The sequence below is a fragment of the Cotesia glomerata genome, linkage group LG3 (genome assembly GCF_020080835.1).
Source record: "Cotesia glomerata isolate CgM1 linkage group LG3, MPM_Cglom_v2.3, whole genome shotgun sequence".
NCBI classification, from domain to species: domain Eukaryota; kingdom Metazoa; phylum Arthropoda; class Insecta; order Hymenoptera; family Braconidae; genus Cotesia; species Cotesia glomerata.
The window spans coordinates 9,054,033-9,074,425 of record NC_058160.1 but is presented as its reverse complement, the minus strand read 5'-3'; the positions used below and the strand labels follow the sequence as shown (position 1 = coordinate 9,074,425).

The 20,393-nt window shown below is 28.9% G+C and overlaps 3 protein-coding genes across 4 annotated transcripts; 2 read left to right on the top strand and 1 right to left on the bottom strand.

The window, feature by feature from the left end:
* Positions 1–1,466: 1,466 nt before the first annotated feature.
* LOC123261676 (aldehyde dehydrogenase X, mitochondrial-like) lies at positions 1,467–5,822 on the top strand. Its single transcript, XM_044723398.1, has 7 exons — positions 1,467–1,963; positions 2,494–2,598; positions 2,672–2,773; positions 3,421–3,586; positions 3,663–4,578; positions 5,528–5,602; positions 5,673–5,822. The coding sequence occupies exons 1-7, from the start codon at positions 1,928–1,930 to the stop codon at positions 5,737–5,739; spliced, it is 1,467 nt and encodes a 488-aa protein (XP_044579333.1). The 5' UTR covers positions 1,467–1,927; the 3' UTR covers positions 5,740–5,822.
* Positions 5,823–6,531: 709 nt separating this feature from the next.
* LOC123261679 (15-hydroxyprostaglandin dehydrogenase [NAD(+)]-like) lies at positions 6,532–10,675 on the bottom strand. Of its 2 annotated transcripts, none has more exons than XM_044723402.1 (6): positions 10,150–10,675; positions 9,179–9,323; positions 8,770–8,893; positions 8,323–8,429; positions 6,814–7,142; positions 6,532–6,709 (listed from the first exon to the last, which is right to left on the bottom strand). In XM_044723402.1, the coding sequence occupies exons 2-6, from the start codon at positions 9,269–9,271 to the stop codon at positions 6,595–6,597; spliced, it is 768 nt and encodes a 255-aa protein (XP_044579337.1). In that variant the 5' UTR covers positions 9,272–9,323; positions 10,150–10,675; the 3' UTR covers positions 6,532–6,594. The 2 variants fall into 2 exon arrangements, with proteins under 2 accessions (XP_044579337.1, XP_044579338.1); XM_044723403.1 differs by having other exon boundaries at positions 9,179–9,317.
* A 3,621-nt stretch (positions 10,676–14,296) lies between these two features.
* LOC123261674 (kelch-like protein 10) lies at positions 14,297–20,304 on the top strand. Its single transcript, XM_044723395.1, has 7 exons — positions 14,297–14,607; positions 14,686–15,355; positions 17,277–17,602; positions 18,304–18,665; positions 18,842–18,964; positions 19,679–19,846; positions 19,949–20,304. The coding sequence occupies exons 1-7, from the start codon at positions 14,486–14,488 to the stop codon at positions 20,062–20,064; spliced, it is 1,887 nt and encodes a 628-aa protein (XP_044579330.1). The 5' UTR covers positions 14,297–14,485; the 3' UTR covers positions 20,065–20,304.
* Positions 20,305–20,393: the final 89 nt, after the last annotated feature.

Here is a 20,393-nt window from a genome sequence, read left to right as displayed (position 1 = left end):
TTATTATCAACCTAGAACCCAGGTGATGACCTTCCTAGTCATCCTCTGATGACCATCTCGAAGTTATATCTCGAAACCAGGTGTTTTCCTCCGTAGGTTTTTTACACGCTTTATATTAGCTTCACTTGTATGTCAGTTTGTCAGTATGTAACTCTCCGTGGGTAATTTGCGCGCCTGAATATTTTTGATAATCAACAAATAATAGTTTAAAAACTAAAAATCACGCTTTTATAAATAAACCAAACTAAAAGTAAAATAAATAATAGTTTAAAAAACTAAAAACACGCTTTTTAGAAAACCAAACTAAAAAATAGAAAATAAATTTTAATAAATTTAAATTAAGAATAGTGTTAAAAATTTCAATAAATATAAATTAATAATAGTGTAAATAAAAAAATGTATTTTATTTTAAAAAAAGCGTGGGGTGCATGGTGTCAATAGTTATAAATATTTTATTGACAGATATGAGTAGAGTGATTATCATTTTGATATCTTAAAAAGCACCCCACGCTTTTTTTAAAATAAAATACATTTTTTTATTTACACTATTATTAATTTATATTTATTGAAATTTTTAACACTATTCTTAATTTAAATTTATTAAAATTTATTTTCTATTTTTTAGTTTGGTTTTCTATAAAAAGCGTGTTTTTAGTTTTTTTAAACTATTATTTATAATTGTTTAGCTAAATGAGTAACTTCTATTATTCTCCTTCCCGGTACAATGTCAGACAGAGAAGAGGTTAGATCACATGTTTTCTTTCTTTTCTGTCCATTCTTGCATTGAGAAATACGTTGGTTATAAATTTTTTCGTTTACTCGCCTTCCTTTCCAAAAATAACGCTTTTTTTCGTCACTCATTATTTGTTTATTCTTCCAAGGTTTTATAATTAAATATCACTGAATAGCATTACTTGTAAACATTACAGACACGTGCACATCACATACACGGATAGGCCAGGCAACGCATGCGCAAAGGCGATAAAATTTGCTGCGTTGCCAAACTTTTTAAAAAATATTTAAAATTAAAAAACTTATTATTTTATTTAAATTTTAAATAAATAATAAATTATTCGATAGTAATATAGTTATTTAATGTATAAAAGATTGTTTCAGTAAGCTAAATGTCATTAAATCACTAGTAAAAACTTGTTACGTTTTCTGAAAGTACAGTCTTGAGCAATATTAATCCTTCTCAAGTCACGTACTATAATATAGCTCTATATATGCATTGTGAGATGAAATTCAGTGAATGGACTGTACGTCCCAAACCTCCTTAATAGTCATTTTCATAATTTTATCATTTTCTATCCCGCTCGATAACATCAATTATTATCACTTGGTAAGTTATCACTTAAAACAAATAATATATTTAACACTCATATTCTCCTAATAAAAATAACAATAATAATAATAAAAATTAATGAATACTTTCTTGCATATATCTCTAGCATTATCAACTATCAGCTCCAAAGTTAAAGTGTTTCATTTTTCATACTTATCGCATGTTAATCGTACCCACTAATAAGTGTAATATAAAATAACAAATAACTGTCAATCATATCTCAAACTCAAGCGTTTAATTTTTTCCACTAACAATTTATTATTCGCTATCGCCGTCTGGCACGAGATACACTGCATCCACATATTTAGCAAACAATACAGAGCTATTGTATGCTGTATCAGCAACTATCCGTGTGTACTTTTTTTTATCCCCCCTCTGGAGAGATAGTTGTTTATGTATATATAACACGAAGGTCGCACTTGATGCGCAAGTCAGTTACATTTGCGCTCTTGTTATATACTTGTTTGCTCTACAATTTACAAACGGTTGACTGTTAGTCTTCCTCTTGCTTCTAATCTGGGTTGTTGACTATTTCTATTTCTACAAACAAAAACTTACTTTTGTCAATCAACAAGTCTCAAAATGGCGAATCCTAAACCTGTGATCAAGTACACTCAAGTAAATATTTTTAATAATTAATTAAAATTTTTTATTATTATTATTTATTTAATTATTCTGAAGTTAGCTGTCAGCTGTCAATATTTTTAATTTTTATAACAAATTAATTACAATAAAAATTTAATTTGTAAAAAATTTAAAGAACAAAGTGCAAAAAAAAAAAATATTTTTTATTTCTAATTTAAAAAATGTATTTATAATTTTTTTTAATAAAAATTTATTGTTTTAAAATTCTAAAAAAATTATTAATGTCAGTTAACTTCAGTGTCATTTAATTTATCATAATAAAATTAATAAAAAAAATATTGAAAAAATTTTTGAAATCCTATGTAAATTTTTTAATAATTTTTTTGACAGTTTTTTGTAATATCTGTCTTAGAAATTTTTTAAAAATTCATATTATGATATCGTATTATGTCATCTTGTTAATTAACAACTAAACCGGTTCTTAAAACTCAACAAATCTAGTTGATAAAGTAACCATGTTCTACTTAAAATAAATTTATCACTAATTAATTGTTGTATTTCAGCTGTTCATCAACAACGAATTTGTAGATTCCGTGAGCAGAAAAAAATTTCCAACAATAAACCCCTCAAATGGAGCCGTAATAACCCAAGTATCTGAAGGAGATAAAGTGCGTCTTAGTAATCATTAAAATTAATATTAATGAAAAGGTTTGATGTATTAATTATTTCTTCAATTTCAAGGCCGACGTAGACAAGGCAGTGGCTGCTGCAAAACAAGCATTTGCAAGAGGATCTCCATGGCGTGCAATGGATGCTTCTGCCCGTGGAGTTTTTATTAATAAAGTAATTGATTTTATCAGAGCTCTTAATTCAATAATGAAGCTATTTTATACTTATTTATGGAATTTATTAAGAGGAATTTTAGCTTCTTTTATTGGAGGAAATTTTTAGATGGGAATCTTAATTTAATTTTTATTGCTTGAAATTTTTAAATGAGAATTTTTCTTTTTAAAGATTAATCTATATTATTAAGAGAATAAGCAAAATTTTGTGTCAAAAATAGTCAATTTATGATGATTAAGAAATGACCTTGTATCTTGTGAATTATTGACATTTTTTTAAAGATATAAGCTCATCCCGATGTTACACTCATCAAGACCTTTCATTTGAGTACCCACATCCATTTTTCATATATTATATATATATATATATATATATATATATATATATATATATATATATATATATATATATATATATATATATATATGAAAAATATATCAAAATGCATGTGGGTACTCAAATGAAAGCTCTTGATGAGTGTAACATCGGGATGAGCTTATATCTTTAAAAACCTCAATAGTTAAGAAAGTACAATGCAATTTAACAATAGTCATTAATTTAATAAAGCAAAATTTTATTTATTTATATTTCACAAGTCACGGCAGTCACATAGTGATTGCTAGTATTAATTAAAATATTTTTATTAGCTCGCAGATTTGATGGAACGCGATATTGATTATCTGGCGAGTCTTGAAACTTTAGATAATGGCAAAACTTTCGAGAGCTCTGTTGGAGATATCCAAGCAAGCGCTGCTACTTTGAGATACTACGCTGGCTGGTGTGATAAAATTCATGGCAATACTATTCCATCTGGTAATTTAATTCCAAAAAAAAAATAAAATAAAATAAAATACAACATTAAAAATAATAAATAATACATTTATTTCAGACGGTGGAAAGTTTACAGTCACCCGAAAGGAACCAATTGGAGTAGTAGGCCAAATAATTCCATGGAACTACCCAATCCTGATGTTAGCTTGGAAATGGGGACCTGCATTAGCAGCAGGTTGTACAATTGTCTTGAAACCCGCTGAGCAAACTCCATTAACAGCTCTTTACATTGGATCTCTGGTGAAAGAAGCTGGATTCCCCGCCGGGGTAATCAATATCATCCCCGGGTATGGCCCGACTGCTGGAGCAGCCATCTCCGAGCACTTGGACATCCGCAAGGTGGCCTTCACTGGCTCCACGGAAGTAGGCCACATAATAATGGCCGCGGCTGCTAAGAGCAATCTGAAGCACGTGAGCTTAGAGCTGGGTGGAAAAAGTCCCGTGGTTATCTTCGACGACGTAGACATTCGCCAGGCAGCACAAATCGCTTACAACGCCTTGTTTGATAATCATGGACAGTCTTGTTGCGCTGGTTCCAGGACTTTTGTCCACGCCAACATCTACGATCAGTTTGTCAAGGTGGCCAAAGAGCTGGCCATGAAGAGGAAGGTTGGAGACCCTTTCAATTCCCAGACCGTCCAAGGGCCGCAAATTGACCAGGAAATGTTCGATAAAGTCTTGGGGTTGATCAAGAGTGGCAAAGATGAAGGCGCTGTTTGCGAATGTGGAGGCGAGCGCGAGGGTAATGTTGGGTTCTTCATCAAGCCTACTGTTTTTTCTAATGTTAAAGATGGGATGAGAATTGCCAAAGAAGAAATTTTTGGACCTGTTCAGTCGATTCTTAAGTTTGAAACTATGGAGGAAGTTATTGAGAGAGCTAATAATACTTCTTATGGTCTTGCTGCTGCTGTTATTACTAATGATATTAATAAGGCGCTTCAATTTAGTCAATCTGTTGAAGCTGGATCTGTTTGGTAATTTTTCTATATTATTAATCTATATTATTAAGAGAATAAGCAAAATTTTGTGGCCAGTGTATTTTTATGATGAAATGGGTTTTTATGGTTAAATTTGGTATCGTTGGAAAAATCTTGACCTAGAGTTGTGCCTTTTCATGGTTTCATATCATTCTCACCAATAGTCAATTTATAATGATAAGTATTTAGGCTGCATTCGAAAATGTTTTATCTCTAGATATATAATTAAGAAATGACCTTGTAACTTGTGAACTATTGACATTTTAAAAGATATAAGCTCATCCTGATGTAACACTCATCAAGACCTATCATTTTAATCCCTACATCAAGTTTTCATATATTTATATATTATTATGTATATATGAAAAATATATCAAAATGCATGTGGGTACTTAAATGAAAGCTCTTGATGAGTGTAACACCAGGGTGAGCTTATATCTTTAAAAACGTCAATAGTTAAGATTGTACAATACAATTTAACAAATATCTTGTGAAATATTGACATTTTTAAAGATATAAGCTCATTCCAATGTTACAATCATCGAGATCTTTCATTTGAGTACCCACATCATTTTTTTATATATTACATATATGTATGTATGAAAAATATATATGAAAATGCATGTGGGTACTCAAATGAAAGCTCTTGATGAGTGTAACATCGGGATGAGCTTATATTTCCAAAAAAAGTATAGTGCAATTCAACAAAAGTCATTAATTTGATAAAGCAAAATTTTATTTATTCATAATTCACAAGTCACGGCAGTCACATAGTGATTGCAAAGTTGCTAGTTATTATTATTATTTTAAGATTTTTTCTAAATTAAAAATTATAATAATAATCAAATAATATAATTAATACTAAAAATAAAATAATGTTTTTTTTTATACATTATTTTATTTTATACATTTATATGGATTTTTATTTATAAATTTTTTATTCCAGGGTTAATTGTTACGATGCTATCACACCACAAACTCCGTTTGGTGGGTACAAAAAATCAGGAATCGGTCGTGAGCTGTAAGTTAATTTAAAAAAAAAATTTTTTTCATTTAATTTTCTTACTAAAAAAATGAATTTATTTTACTAGGGGTGAAGATGGACTGGAAGGATACCTGGAGACCAAAACAATTTCTATCCGTGTTCCAGAAATTTAAAACTTCCAATAAAAAATTTTTCTAACATTTTTGTAATTAAAAACTTTTACAAGTGTATCAATAAAAAATATTTTCTAGATAAATGCAATTTAAAAAAATTTTATATTTTCCAAAAAAAAAAAGGAGATAGAAAAATTTAGACATTGTTTTAAGAAACAAAGCTAGAGCAATTTTATTTATACGCATACAAACCGAGCAAATAATATTAAAAAAGTAGTTATAATTAATCATTAGATAAATATCGAGCCAACAATTAATTTAAACTACTTGATTGACTAGATATAATGTACAATAATAACATTGTATAAAAAATTTTTACTAAAAAAACGCAAGTTTAAATTTTAATTTTAAATATTAATATATGAATGATATAAAGTTGATATAAATAGCGGCAGTTTATTATATTATTTATATTAACAAGAGTTACAATCTTGTCGACTATAGACTCGTAACTTTCTTTAAATTAACCTGGACTTAGAGCCCACTTACTTGGCTATAGCCGCGAGTAACTTTAATTTATTAATTATTATTTCCTCTAATTTTGCACCTTGGTTACTTTTAAAATTTATATTAATAAATCACTTGTTATTTATTTTATTACTTATTATTATAAATAAGTATTTAAGATCGAAAAATACCAATGAAATAGCGAATGCTGATAATAAAAGAGCAGGAGTTTCTTTGGCCGGATAATAATCGCTTACTTTCGTTAAAAAATTTCGACGGTGTAAAAAACGGCAGGAATTATTCAGCAGGTAAAGCGAGGTCTCCAAAATTTTTATCAAATTTTTCTTATACTTTGTTCCAATAATTGTACTTGAATTATTTAAACCTTATTTATTCTTCTCGAGGTCTCTAGTGCTTCGGGAAGACTATTTCGCGCACTGGCTGTCCGTTTTCTACCAGCCAGACGCTTCCGCTTTTTCCGTTTGCCAGCACGTGTACCAGTGCTTTACTCACATGTTCGGCTCTAGAAATAATATAAATTTTATTAATAAAAAAAATATTATCAATTTCATTAATAAAAAAAATAATAATAATTTTATTTATAAGATATAAAATTTTAAAATATACTTCTGAGGGATGCAAGAGGCGGTGTCACGTCGCCAAGCGTCCTCGTATCTGGGCGAAAGCAATTGCTTTCCAACATCGCGGACAAGATTGCTGTCAGTCGCGCTGGGACACAAAGACATGACCTTCACGCCAGTCAAGTCCACGTGATACTTGTCACCAAAAGCTCGGGTCAAGCTGACAATCGCCGCCTTGGTTGCTGAATAAATTGGGACACTGACGTATGGGTTCAGACTGACGTTGCTGCCTGTGTTTATCACAATACCTCCCCGACCTCCTTTATCTATTCCTAAATATCGCTGTGCTAATAACATTCCACGGATAACTCCATTCTGTAAATAATTAAACATTTTTTTTTAATAATAATAACTAGCAACCTTGCAGTCACTATGTGACGTGAACTATAAACAAATAAAATTTTGCTTTATTAAATTAATGACTTTAGTTGAATTGCACTGTACTGTTTTAACTATTGACGTTTTTAAAGATATAAGCTCATCCCGATGTTACACTCATCAAGAGCATTCATTTGAGTACCCACATGTATTTTTGATATATTTTCCATATATACATGTATATAATATATATAAATATGTGAAAAAATGATGTGGGTACTCTAATGAAAGGTCTCGATGAGTGTAATGGGGTGAGTTTATATCTTTGAAAACGTCAATATTTCACAAGATATTTGTTAAATTGCACTGTACTATCTCAACTATTGACGTTTTTAAAGATATAAGCTCATCCCGATGTTACACTCATCAAGAGCCTTCATTTGAGTACCCACAGCAATTTTTTATATATTTTTCATATATACATATAGATAATACATATAAATATATGAAAAAAAATTGATGTGGTCACTCAAATGAAAAGTCTTGATGAGTGTAACATCGGGATGAGCTTATATCTTTAAAAATGTCAATAGTTCACAAGATACAAGGTCATTTTTTAATTATGACTCTAGAAATAGAGCATTTTCGAATGCAGCTTAAGTACTTATCACCATAAATTCAGCTGCCCAATTTTAAAACACAGTAATTGCAAAATTTTTATACCTAATTTTTTTTAATATTGCTGCATTTTTTATAACTTTTAGACCTTAGTTTTAATTATTTTTTCTTAAAAATATTTATATTCAATTATTTTCTATTCATAAATCAAATTTTTCATCAATTTGGCAGGCAAACTTTTTTTTAATAAGAAAAATTTTTAAATGTTAGTTACTGTGTTTCGAAATTGGGCAGCCGAATTGACTATTGGTGAGAATGAAATGAAACCTTGAAAAGGTACAAATTCAAGTCAAGACCTTTGCAATGACATGAAATTCACTAAAAAAAAAACCGATTTTATCATATGACTATCCTGAATACAAAATTTTTCTTATTCTCTTAATATAGATAATAAAAAAAAGAGTAATTCATTTTTTTTTGTAAAAAAATATCTTTTTTTTTGTATAATAAAATAATAAATTTTTTTTATGTAATAAAAAAATATATTTTAATAACTTACGAGATTAATGTCGACCTCAAGTTCCCAGAATCTGTCATTCATTATCCCAGCATTGTTGATAAGAATATCAATATGACCGAACGTTGAAATTGTTATTCGAAATGATTCTATAAAAAAAATAATTATTCATTAATTATAAAAATGTTTATAAAATTGATACTTAAAGCAGAAGAAATCTGACTATTTTTTAATTTTATGAAACAAATTAATTATTACTAATAATTTTTTATGATTTCTTTTTGTGGAATTTTTTTATCATAATTTATCTGTTTAAAAAAAAAAAATTATATATTGACTATATAAATTATTTTTAAATGCTGGATATTATTTAAAAAATAAAAAAAATCTTAACAAGATAATTCTGATGATAATAATAAATATTAAAATTTTATTTATGTATTCTTCACATTAAACACGATAACTAAAACAAATAAAAAATATTAATACCTTCAAACTGTGGATAATCAGTGACATCACACTGACAATAAAGCACCCGATCTTTGCCGTGCCTCAGCGCTAGTCCGTTCGCTAACTTTTCTCCTTCTTCAGCGTTAATATCACATATCGTAACCTTGGAAACACAAGTATTAAACATTTCAGCACAGTATTCTAATTCATTTAAAAATAAACCTCTATTTTTAATTTCGCCTCCCCACGATTTTTCTCCACCACAAAACTTTTATATGTTATTTGCCTATAAGTATTTTATTATACTGAAATTCTAATCTTCATAACAATTTAATTACCAAAAAAACAGTAAAAAATTGCGAATTTAATAAAATATATTTTTTAAACACAATCCAAATTAAAACACTGGTAACAAAAATTAATTAAAAATATAAAAGTTAACAATTACCTTCGCTCCTTGGTTGAGCAGTTCTTCAACAAAAGCTCTACCGATCCCAGAAGACCCTCCAGTAACTAAGGCGACTCGTCCTTTCAGTTCCATTTTAAACTTTTAATCAATTATTAATAATCACTTTTATTCTTCCGGTCTTAACCTTGAAAAAAAAAATCATTGTTAGCAAAATCAATACTTGTAATTAATTTTAATCAAATAAAAATTATGAAAATAAAAGTAGAAGATATTTGACAATTTTTTTATTAATAAAAAATTTTAAAAACTATAAGTGCAATTCTATAAAAATTTTTTTAATAAATAAATTATGGCAAAAAAATTTACGTGTAGAAATTTAAAAAAAGTAATGCAATTTTTTAATGAAAATTAAATTAGCGAATATTTGATAATTTTAAAAATGTTTTTAATAATCAAATTTTAGTAAAAAAAAAAATTTTTTTTTTAATTGACAGATATTTTGAAAAATAAAAAATACAATTTTTTTAAAATAATTTTTTGGAACAAATTTTTTTTATCAAATAAAATTAAAACATAGTGAAGTGACTGCTAATTTCAATGTCGTCATAATAAATGAAAATAAAATTTTAATTGCCAAACACTTGATGATTTAAGTATGAAAATTAATTTAGAAAATTTTTGATAATTTTAGGAATTTTTTTGACAAATAAATTATGGTAAAAAAAAATTGACATGTAGAAGTTTTAAAAAATAAAAAATGCAACTTTTTAATGAAAATTAAAGTAGCAGATATTTGATAATTTTAAAAATGTTTGTAATAATCAAATTTTAGTAAAAAAAGAATTAAAAAAATTGACAGAAATTTTAGAAAATAAAAAATGGAATTTTTTTTTAATGATTTTTTGTAACAAATTTTTTTTGTCAAAAAAAATAAAAAAATGGTTAAGTGACTGCTAACTTTAATGTCATGATTTAAGTTTCATAAAAATCAATGAATATTTATCACTCACCTGATTTATGCGTAATAACCTCACTTCTTTTTTTAATTTTTATATTTTCCAAAACACAGTAAGTAGTTGTATATTTATTTATTTATTAAAATACAATTGCAGCAAACATGAAAGTGGATGAAAGTGAAGACGACCTTGAATGCGCCGAAACGTTCTTGGCCCCGGTGTAGTTCACGGTGAAGGAGAAAGGGAATAAATGAGGATGAGTCAGACAGAGTCTGCTAAACAGTAGCGATAGAGATGAAGAGATACGATTCATACAGCACAAATGTCACTCACGAGCTTGCGGGGGTGAATATATGTAACTATTATTATTATTATTTTCACTGTTAAAATATTCACGCTGAAAATCACACTAAATTACTCCTACGCAAGTATAAATTATGTGTAAGTATCCATTAAAAATTGTATGAGACACAAAGGGTGCACCGCTAATTTTACAGAACAGAACTGAGAACTGAGGGCATCGGTCTTGACTCGCAGATCGGAGTTTTGAGCCGCGAGGTGTGGCTCCTGGTGCGTCGGCGCGGCGTCGCTGACTCAGCGCAAGTTTTGTTTTCACTCACACTGACAGTTCTTTCATTCCATTTGCGGCATGTGATATTGATATGTAATACAAAATGTATGTAAAACTGGTGGTAGTGGTAGTATGATTGCAGGTAATGTTGAAGGGGGTTGTTTTCCTCCTACACCTTCCGCGTGTGTTTCCTGCACCTACGCCTACGCCGGCTCGCTTTCTTATTTGGAGAGTATATATTTACAGAGAATATCGATCCTCATCCTGGTGCTTTGTAAATTATTTTGGGTGTCATGGGGGAGGATTTAGGTTTTATTTTTTTTTAAATAATTCAAAAAATTAAAGAAGAATTGGATGGAATTAAGCAATAACGTCTTAACCAACATTTTTAAAAAAATCGAGTTATTATGATGAACGTAATTAGTATCATAAGATTACTTAGTTCATCATAATAACACGATTTTTTTTTAAATGTTAGTTAAAACGTTATTGCTTAATTCCATCCAATTATGATACTTAATTTAACACATTTAACAATTTTTTTTTATTTTTAAAACAATTAAACAATAATTTTGAAAATTAAAGAAAAAATATTAAACTTTTGAGACTTTTTTCGAAAGAAGAAATTATTATAAAAAAATTCCACGTTTACAAAATTGAAAAAATTGAAGAAGAAATATAATACTGAATTTAACATACATTTAACAATTTTTTTTATTTTTATAACAATTAAATAATAACTAGCAACCTTGCAGTCACTATGTTATTGCCGTGATCTGTGAATTATAAATAAATAAAATTTTGCTTTTTTAAACAATGATTTTTGTTAAATTGCACTGTACTTTCTTAACTTTTGAGGTTTTTAAAGATATAAGCTCATCCTTGTGATATACTTATCAGGAGCTTTCATTCAAGTACCCACATGCATTTTGATATATTTTTCATATATACATATATATATATATATATATATATATATATATATATATATATATATATATATATATATATATATATATATATATATATATATATATAGGGGAACCTGGGGCACGAAGGCCCCCTTGGGGCACGACGGCCCCCCTCAAAAATTAGGTAAAAATTTTTTTTTTCAATTTCACTCAAGTTATGACCTCTATAATGTTTTGATGATATTTTGGGCCAATGTGTGATATGTGGGGCATAATGGACCACTCAAGAAAAAAATTGTAACGAAAAAAAATTTTTTTTTTTTTTTTCAAATTGTGATAAATTTGTGGTAAAATGAATTAGAAAAAATTTAATTGAACTAAAAAATTTAACAAAAAATTGAATCATACAGAGGAGAGAAGTACACGACGGTCCCTGGCATAACGGCTCCTCTCATAAATTAAGTAAAAATTTTTTTTTCAATTTTCCGTCAAGTTATGGCCTCTATGATGTTTTTATGATATTTCGGGTCAATATGTGATATGTGGGGCATAATGGACCACTCAAAAAAAATGACAAATTTAAAGAATTCATTATTTTAGGCCAGATCAATGAATCAGAATAAATTTAATTAAACTGAAAAATTTAATGAAAAGTTCAATTTTATAGCTTATAAAAAATTGAAAACACAGTTTTTTTTAAATTAAAACAGTAATAATTATATTATTAATTATTGATCACGGTATCCTCGGCACCAGACAGAAACCTAATCTCAAAGTTTTATTTGAATTTCTCCAAGGAAGTCTTACTTTACGCAATTCATATTTCTAATTTTGACTTGATAAAAATATAAAAAAAAAAAGATCTGGTTCAAGATTTTACGTATTTAAAAAGCTCAATCTGAAAACTCAACCTGTGATTTCAATCAATGTAAACTAATGTTACCAATTCATTGTATTCAGTTAGATAAATAACATATCTGTATTTTTTCTTGCACGTAGGTTTAAAACCTCTGAGTACAATAAACGAAATTAATTATATTTTTAATTATTATCTATTTAAAACTAATTAACGGCTTAACAATAAAATTTATAATAGTTTTTTAAGACGTTAACAAAAATTACACTTTGAATAAACCATGAAATATAAATGTTCGATGATTAGGAAATCACATCGAGATACTTTAATGAATATACGATTATTTGCAATAATCACAAACATATTCGTCAGAATAATCTTCGCCAATTCCTGCGCAAGGATCATAAGACCATTTATTAAAATTATTACATTGAATCCATGACTCTGAGGGTTCTGAGGAAAGTCCATTGCAATACAGACAATGGCAATCATCATTTTTATATTTAAAATGTTTTTTTCAAATTTTTTGGTTTTGGTCTTATTTTTTTTATTTTTTTTTGTTTAATTGAGGTCTTTTTTTTTTTTTTTTGCTTCATGTTGATTTTTTTTCTGTGAGTTCTCGGCGATACTCAAAATTCGTAAGAATCGTGGTTTTCTCTCGATGACGTTTTCTGGGAAGAGAATCTCTAGATTTTGATGGTAATAGTTTTAATAAAAAAAAAATTTTTTTTTTTATATGATTTTTTGGGGAGAGGGCCGTCGTGCCCCAGAAAAAAAAAATTTTTTTTTTCGATTTTTTGCAAAATTTCGACTGATTTGTTCGAAATATATGGAAAATAAATAAATTTGATGGTTAAAAGCCACAAAAAGGAAAAATCGGCTTAAGGGGGCCGTCGTGCCCCAGGCTTCCCTATATATATATAGCATATATATATATATATATATATATATGCATATATATATATATATATATATATATATATATATATATATATATATTTTAAAGATATAAGCTCATCCCGATGTGACACTCATCAAGAGCTTTTATTAGAGTATCTACACGCATTTTTGATATATTTTTCATATATACATACATATAATATATATAAATATATGAAAAATTGATGTGGGTACTCAAATGAAAGGTCTCGATGAGTGTAATGTCGGAGTGAACTTATATCTTTAAAAATGTCACCAGTTCACAAGATACAAGGTCATTTCTTATGTATCTAAAGATAGAGAATTTTCGAATGCCTAAATACTTATCATAATAAATAGACTATCGGTGAGAATGAAATGAAACTTTGAAAAGGCACAAATTCAAATCAAGACTTTTGCAATGACACTAAATTTCACTAAAAAAAAACGATTTCATCATATGATTATCGTGGACACAAAATTTTTCTTCTTTTCTTAATAATATAGATTATCAAAATTTATCTAAAAATTCGAAATGCAAAAAATTATAACAGCGAATTTTTTAAAATATTTTTAACTTCCCGCTAAGACAATTGAAAATTTTTTTTTATAATTATTGGCTACAAAAATTCGAAAAATTGTCAGATGTCTGCTAATTATAATATTATGAAGAAATACCGAACTTTTTGAGGTTTTTTGTAATGACGAAATTGTTATAAAAAAATTGCACGTTTGAAAAATTAAAAAAACTTCAAAAGAAATTTTTTAAAATATTTTTTTTAGTTTTAATTTAATTTGATGGATAAAATAAAAAATAGCTGATTATAATATCATAAAATCAATGTAAATAGTTATTTTTTAAGAAAAAAATAATAAAATTTATTAAAAATTTATGAAGAAGAGAAATTAAAATTTTTAGAAGTTTGCAATTTATAAAACTGTAAAAATTAATATAATAATGATAGTCATTTGTTTGATAAATTTAATCATTCAAATGTCAATTTTACGGCTGCGCATTTAGCGCAATCGGATAAAACATCAAAATACATAAATTGAAATAATAACATCGGTATATTTTAATAAAATTAAAGATAATATTCAAACAAATATAAAATAAAATTGTTTAAATCTGAGATGCCCAATTATTTGGGGCACAGACAGCAGATTAAACGGAAGCAAAGCGATAAAAAAAAATGTGTTTGTCTGCCGATTGATTATCGGCTTATTGAATTCCCAGCAGTTTGGTCTGAGCTTCGGTAATTTTTTCAATCAATTTTTATACAATAAATATTATTTTTCTCAATTAAAAAAATTTATTTCTTCTTTTTTTTCAGAGAAATGAATCAACTTTGCGATGGAAAAATAATCTGCGCAAAAGAAGAAATTTTCCCGATCCACCGGGCGATTTTATCAGCAGTGAGTCCATACTTCAAAGCTTTGTTCACCAAAAGCTGGAGAGGAAACTCTGGAGAGACGCAGGAAGTGACAATAAATTGGATACCCGGTGATTTGTTCTCCCTGATCCTGGATTACGCCTATAAAGGGACTTGCAAGGTCACGGTTGAGAACGTCGAGCAACTCTTGCCTGTTGCAGACCAATTTGAAGTCCTGGGGGTGGTCCAGCTCTGCTGCCAGTTTTTGCTCCAAGAACTGAGCCCCGAAAACTGCCTCGGGGTGTACAAGTACGCGAGAAGCTACTTCTGCCACGACCTTGAAGAGAAGGCTAGGAAGTATATTAGGCATAACTTCAAGAAGATATGGCGCGAGAGTACCGAGTTCAAGGAACTTGATTGTGGAGAAATGTGCAAAATTCTCAGCGATGATGAGCTCAATGTCAAGAGCGAAGAGCTTGTTTTTGAAGCGATTAAAAGCTGGGTAGAAGTCGATGGAAGTAATCGAGCCGAGTACCTGCCGGATCTTGTCGAGTGCATTCGGTTTGGGCTTATTAATTCCAAATTTGTTTCCAGTAATATTTTGACATGGAAACCTATTCAGGATAACAAGGTTTTTTTTTTTTTCATTTTTGATAATTTTAGCACAATATCTTCAATATTTTTTAAACAAAAATTTTGTTTATATTTTTAACTTCCCGCTAAGAAAATCGAAGATTTTCAAAAATCGAGAAGTTATTGTTTTCACCCCGTTTTGCAAAAATCGAGTTTTCATCAGATCTCGACGTTTGAAGGTCACAGGAAGCTTCCCTGACTATCCCCGCGAGGTTGTCACGGTGTGCGTGCGTGTGTGTGTGTGTGTGTTTGTGCGTGTGTGTGTGTGTGTGTGTGTGTGTGTGTGTGTGTGTGTGTGTGTGTGTGTGTGTGTGTGTGTGTGTGTGTGTGTGTGTGTGAAAGTATGTGAACCGCTTATAACTTTTGAACGGCTTGACCGATTTCATAGCTGTTGGTGCCATTCGAAAGGGCTTGACAAAACTTAGATTTTGAAAACTATTTGGACCGATCCAGATCAATAGATTTTGAGAAATCTTCAAAAAACTGAAAAAAAAATTTTTTCAAATGTGGTTTTTTTTGGAATAACTTTTAAACAGCTTGATGGTTCAATTCCAAAAACTAATCAGCTCTTAACCTCAAAAAACCACGTTGATCGCCACCAGTCCGGTCAAAATCGGTTGATTCGTTCGAGAGATATCGTGAACGAAAGAAAACCGAAAAAAGTGTTTTTTCGGAATAACTCCAAAATTCCTAGCGCGATCAATTCAAAATTTAAGATTCTTTGTGAGGCTTAAAAAACTGCGTCGAGTGCTGCCAACCGCGTAAAAATCGGTTTATTCATTTAAAAGTTATTGCGGTTTAAAAATTCAAAAAATAGTGTCATCAAATCTCTATCAGACTTTTGAGCTCGAAGAGCTCAAAAGCATAGGAAAGCAATCTCTTTAAGCTCGGAGAGCTCAAAATAACCCATAAATTGTATTTTTGAGCTCGAAGAGCTCAAAAACGTCATTGTTGCAATTTTAAGCGCCTAAGTATGGAATTAGCGGGAAGTTGCAGGGATGGCCTTCAGGATCAACCGTTTTCCTAATTTTTTTTTTTAAATATTAAGTTTAAAATTTTATTTTTTACTAGCAACTTTACAGTCACTATGTGAGTGTCATGACTTGTGAACTATAAATAATTAAAATTTTACTTTATTAAATGATGACTTGTTAAATTGCACTGTACTTTCTTAAATATTATTATATACATAAAAAATATATCAAAATGCATGTGGATACTCAGATGAAAGCTCTTGATGATTGTAACATCGGGATGAGCTTATATCTTTAAAAATGTCAATATTTCACAAGGTACAAGGTCATTTCTTAATTATTTATCTAGAGATAGAGCATTTTCGAACGCAGCCTAAATACTTATCATAATAAATTGACTATTGGTAGGAATGAAATGAAACCTTGAAAAGGCACAAATTCAAATTAATACCGTTGCAATTACACTAAATTTCACTAAAAAAACCGATTTTATTATATGACTATCCTGGAAACAAAATTTTTTTTATTCTCTTAATGATAGAGATAATTATTAAAATTATTGCAATTTTTATTTTGCAAAATTTTAATATCAATAACTAAATATTTTCATTTATTTATTTATTTGGTTTAAATGCCAAGGCAATAGCCGAATGGCAAATGGTACAAAATAACAATTTGAAAAAGTACATGTAAGAGTATAAACAGATATACATAGATAGATTAACAAGGTAATAATTATAACTAATCGAACAAAGCATAAAATTTAAAAATTTAAACAATGAAATCCACTAATATCAATCGGCAGGAATGACATGAATAAAAATGAACAGTTAACAGTTAACAGTTAACAATAAAAAAAAAATAGTTAATTAAGTATTTTTAATAAATTTGCATTTTTAATTAAAAAAAAAAATTATTAAAACTAATATCAAAAATTACTTATAGAAATGTAAAATGATAATTGAACCATCAAACAGAACCAGCGAAAAATATTCTCGCCCGCGAATTCCTTATGAAATTCTGTTTGCGGTCGGAGGCTGGAGCGGAGGATCACCAACCAGTTTCATCGAAACCTATGACACTAGAGCAGACCGCTGGTTCTTGTCAGTAAACACTGATGTTGTTCCCCGAGCTTATCACGGTCTGTGCACTTTAAATAATTTAATTTACGTGATCGGAGGGTATGATGGTCAGGAGCATTTTAACACCGTCCGGTGTTATGATCCGGTGACTAAGGAATGGCAGGAGAAAGCTTGCATGTATCACGTCAGGTACTGATAAAATTAAAAAAAAATTAATAATAATAACTAGCAACCTTGCAGTCACTATGTGACTGCCATGACTTGTGAACTAAAAGAAATTAAAATTTTGCTTTGTTAAATAATGATTTTTGTTAAATTGCATTGTACTTTCTTAAACATTGACTTTTTTAAAGATATAAGCTCATCCCGATGTTACACTCATCAAGAGCTTTCATTTGAGTACCCACATGCATTTTGATATATTTTTCATATATACATATATATAATATATATAATTATATGAAAAATTGATGTGGGTACTCAAATGAAAGGTCTTGATAAGCGTAACATCGGGATGAGCTTATATCTTTAAAAATATCAATATTTCACCAGATAGAAGGTCATTTCTTAATTATGTATCTAGAGATAGAGCATTATTGAATGCAGCCTAAATACTTATAATAATAAATTGACTATCGGTGAGAATAATATGAAACTTCGAAAAGGGACAAATTTAAATCAAGACCTTTGCAATGACATTAAATTTCACTAAAAAAACCGATTTTATCATATGACTATCCTGGAAACAAAGTTTTTCTTATTCTCTTAATAATATTGATAATAATAATAATAATAATAATAATAATAATAATTTACTATTTTTCTGAAGATGGCTTTGAAATATAGAACTCTTTAATTAATAATAATAATAATAATAATAATAATAATAGGTGTTACGTAAGCGTTTGTACTCACGGAGGTAAAATTTACGCCCTTGGAGGCTCAACCGGACGCATTAGATTGTCCTCTGGTGAGCGATATGAACCGGAGCGCAACCAATGGGAGATGATTCCGCCGATGCACAAGCAAAGGTCAGACGCATCAGCAGCAGCCTTGGAGAACAAGATTTACATAGTCGGTGGGTTCAACGGAGAAGACATCTACAGATCTGCAGAAGCTTTTGACGTTGAGACCAGCCAGTGGAGCTATATAAAGTCGATGATAAATCCCAGGACTGGTGTTTCTCTGGTGGCTTTCCGTGACAGTCTGTATGCTTTTGGCGGTTACAGCGGACTCACCCGGCTCACTTCTGGTGAATATTTTATTTGATGCTCGAATTCTTGAAGCGTATACGGGTGTAGGGTACTTTAGGGGTAGAGGATTGCAGACGCTAAAAGTTGTATAAAAGCGTCTGAGTTCTGTATCCTGGCGAGTTTATGCTCGATCATTTGGATTAATTATTCATTGGAGTGGTTTTGGGTTTCCCAGCGGAAAAGTTCAATCCGAATCAGCCGGATGAGTGGCAAGAAGTCACGCAGATGTTAAGGGCCAGGAGCAACTTCGCTACTGTTATTTTGGATGATATGATTTTTGTTATCGGGGGATATGATGGTAAATATTTTTGGTAATTTTTAATATGGAGCCTAACATTTTAATTATTAATTTGTTTTTCATTAGATCTAAAAAAAAAGACAATACTAAAGTTAGTCGACGTTTTTAATTTTTAATTTTTTGATTTTTTTTCATTAATTAAATTAGAACTAAAAAATATTTTTTAAAAATTACACATATAGTTTTTCAAGTTTTTTACGAATGAAATTTTTTTTGTAATAATTTTTTCAATACAAAAAATTCTAAAAATTTTGAGACGTCGGCTAACTTAATTTACATAAAAATGACACGATTAATGTATTAATGATATGGATTTTTTTTTAAACAAACTAGGTCTAGAAAATCATTTTTAAAAAATTGCATTCATAATTTTTTAGAGTTTCTAAGCATGGAATTTTTTTTATAAATTATTATTGCCATAATTTAATCGTTAGAAAAATTCTAAAAATTATTAGATGTCTCTAAATTATAATACTGAAGTTAGCCGACGTTTTTAATTTTTTTTCATTAATTAAATTAGAACAAAAAGTATTTTTCAAGTTTTTTACAAATAAAATTTTTCTTTTATTTTTTTTTTAATAATTTTTTGATAGAAAAAAATTTTTTTACTTTTTAGATGTCGGCTAACATAATTTACATTTCTCAATTTCAGTATCCTAATATTTGAAGATATTTTCTATATGTTTATAATAAATAAAATAATTTTTTAATAAGGATACACAACAATCGCTGACGTCGAGTGTTACGACCCCGAAACAAACGAATGGTACGACGCTTCATCAATGAACCTGAACAGAAGTGCTCTAAGCGCTTGTGTCATTCCCGGATTATCGAATGCTAAAGATTACTCCTACCTCAGCAAAACCAAAAATTTTGGCCAAGGTAATTAAATAAAAGATAAAAAATGTAAATATTTTTCAATACAAATAAAATTATTAAAAATAATTATTCACATCATAAAATGATAAGAATTTTATCTACCAGGACAAGCTGGAGCGAAAAACCGCGGAAAACCTGACCAAAGTGGAGAAGGTCCGCACATTGAACTCGGAAACAAAATCACTGGATCCGTCGCTGGCTCACAATCGCACAGATACTAAAATACAAAATGATTGTTTTTAATTTATTGAAAAAGTTTTTTTTAATTATTTTATCAGGAATTATTAGAGCCACTTTGTTTTTTATTTTTTTTATTTATTTGTTAGAGTTTTTGACTTTAGTCGGCCTGAAGAACTATCAAGAATCCAGACTGTTGTTTTATAAAAATATTTTTTAAAACTATTATATTGTTTGACATAAATTTTGTCATTTTAAAATCCACTTTAAGATCTTACTTTACACTGAAGAATGTTTTGATTTTCCTTATTGGTAACTAGTGTAAATTTTTATTATTGAAATTGGAATAAAACATAGTCAGCTTTTTTTTTAA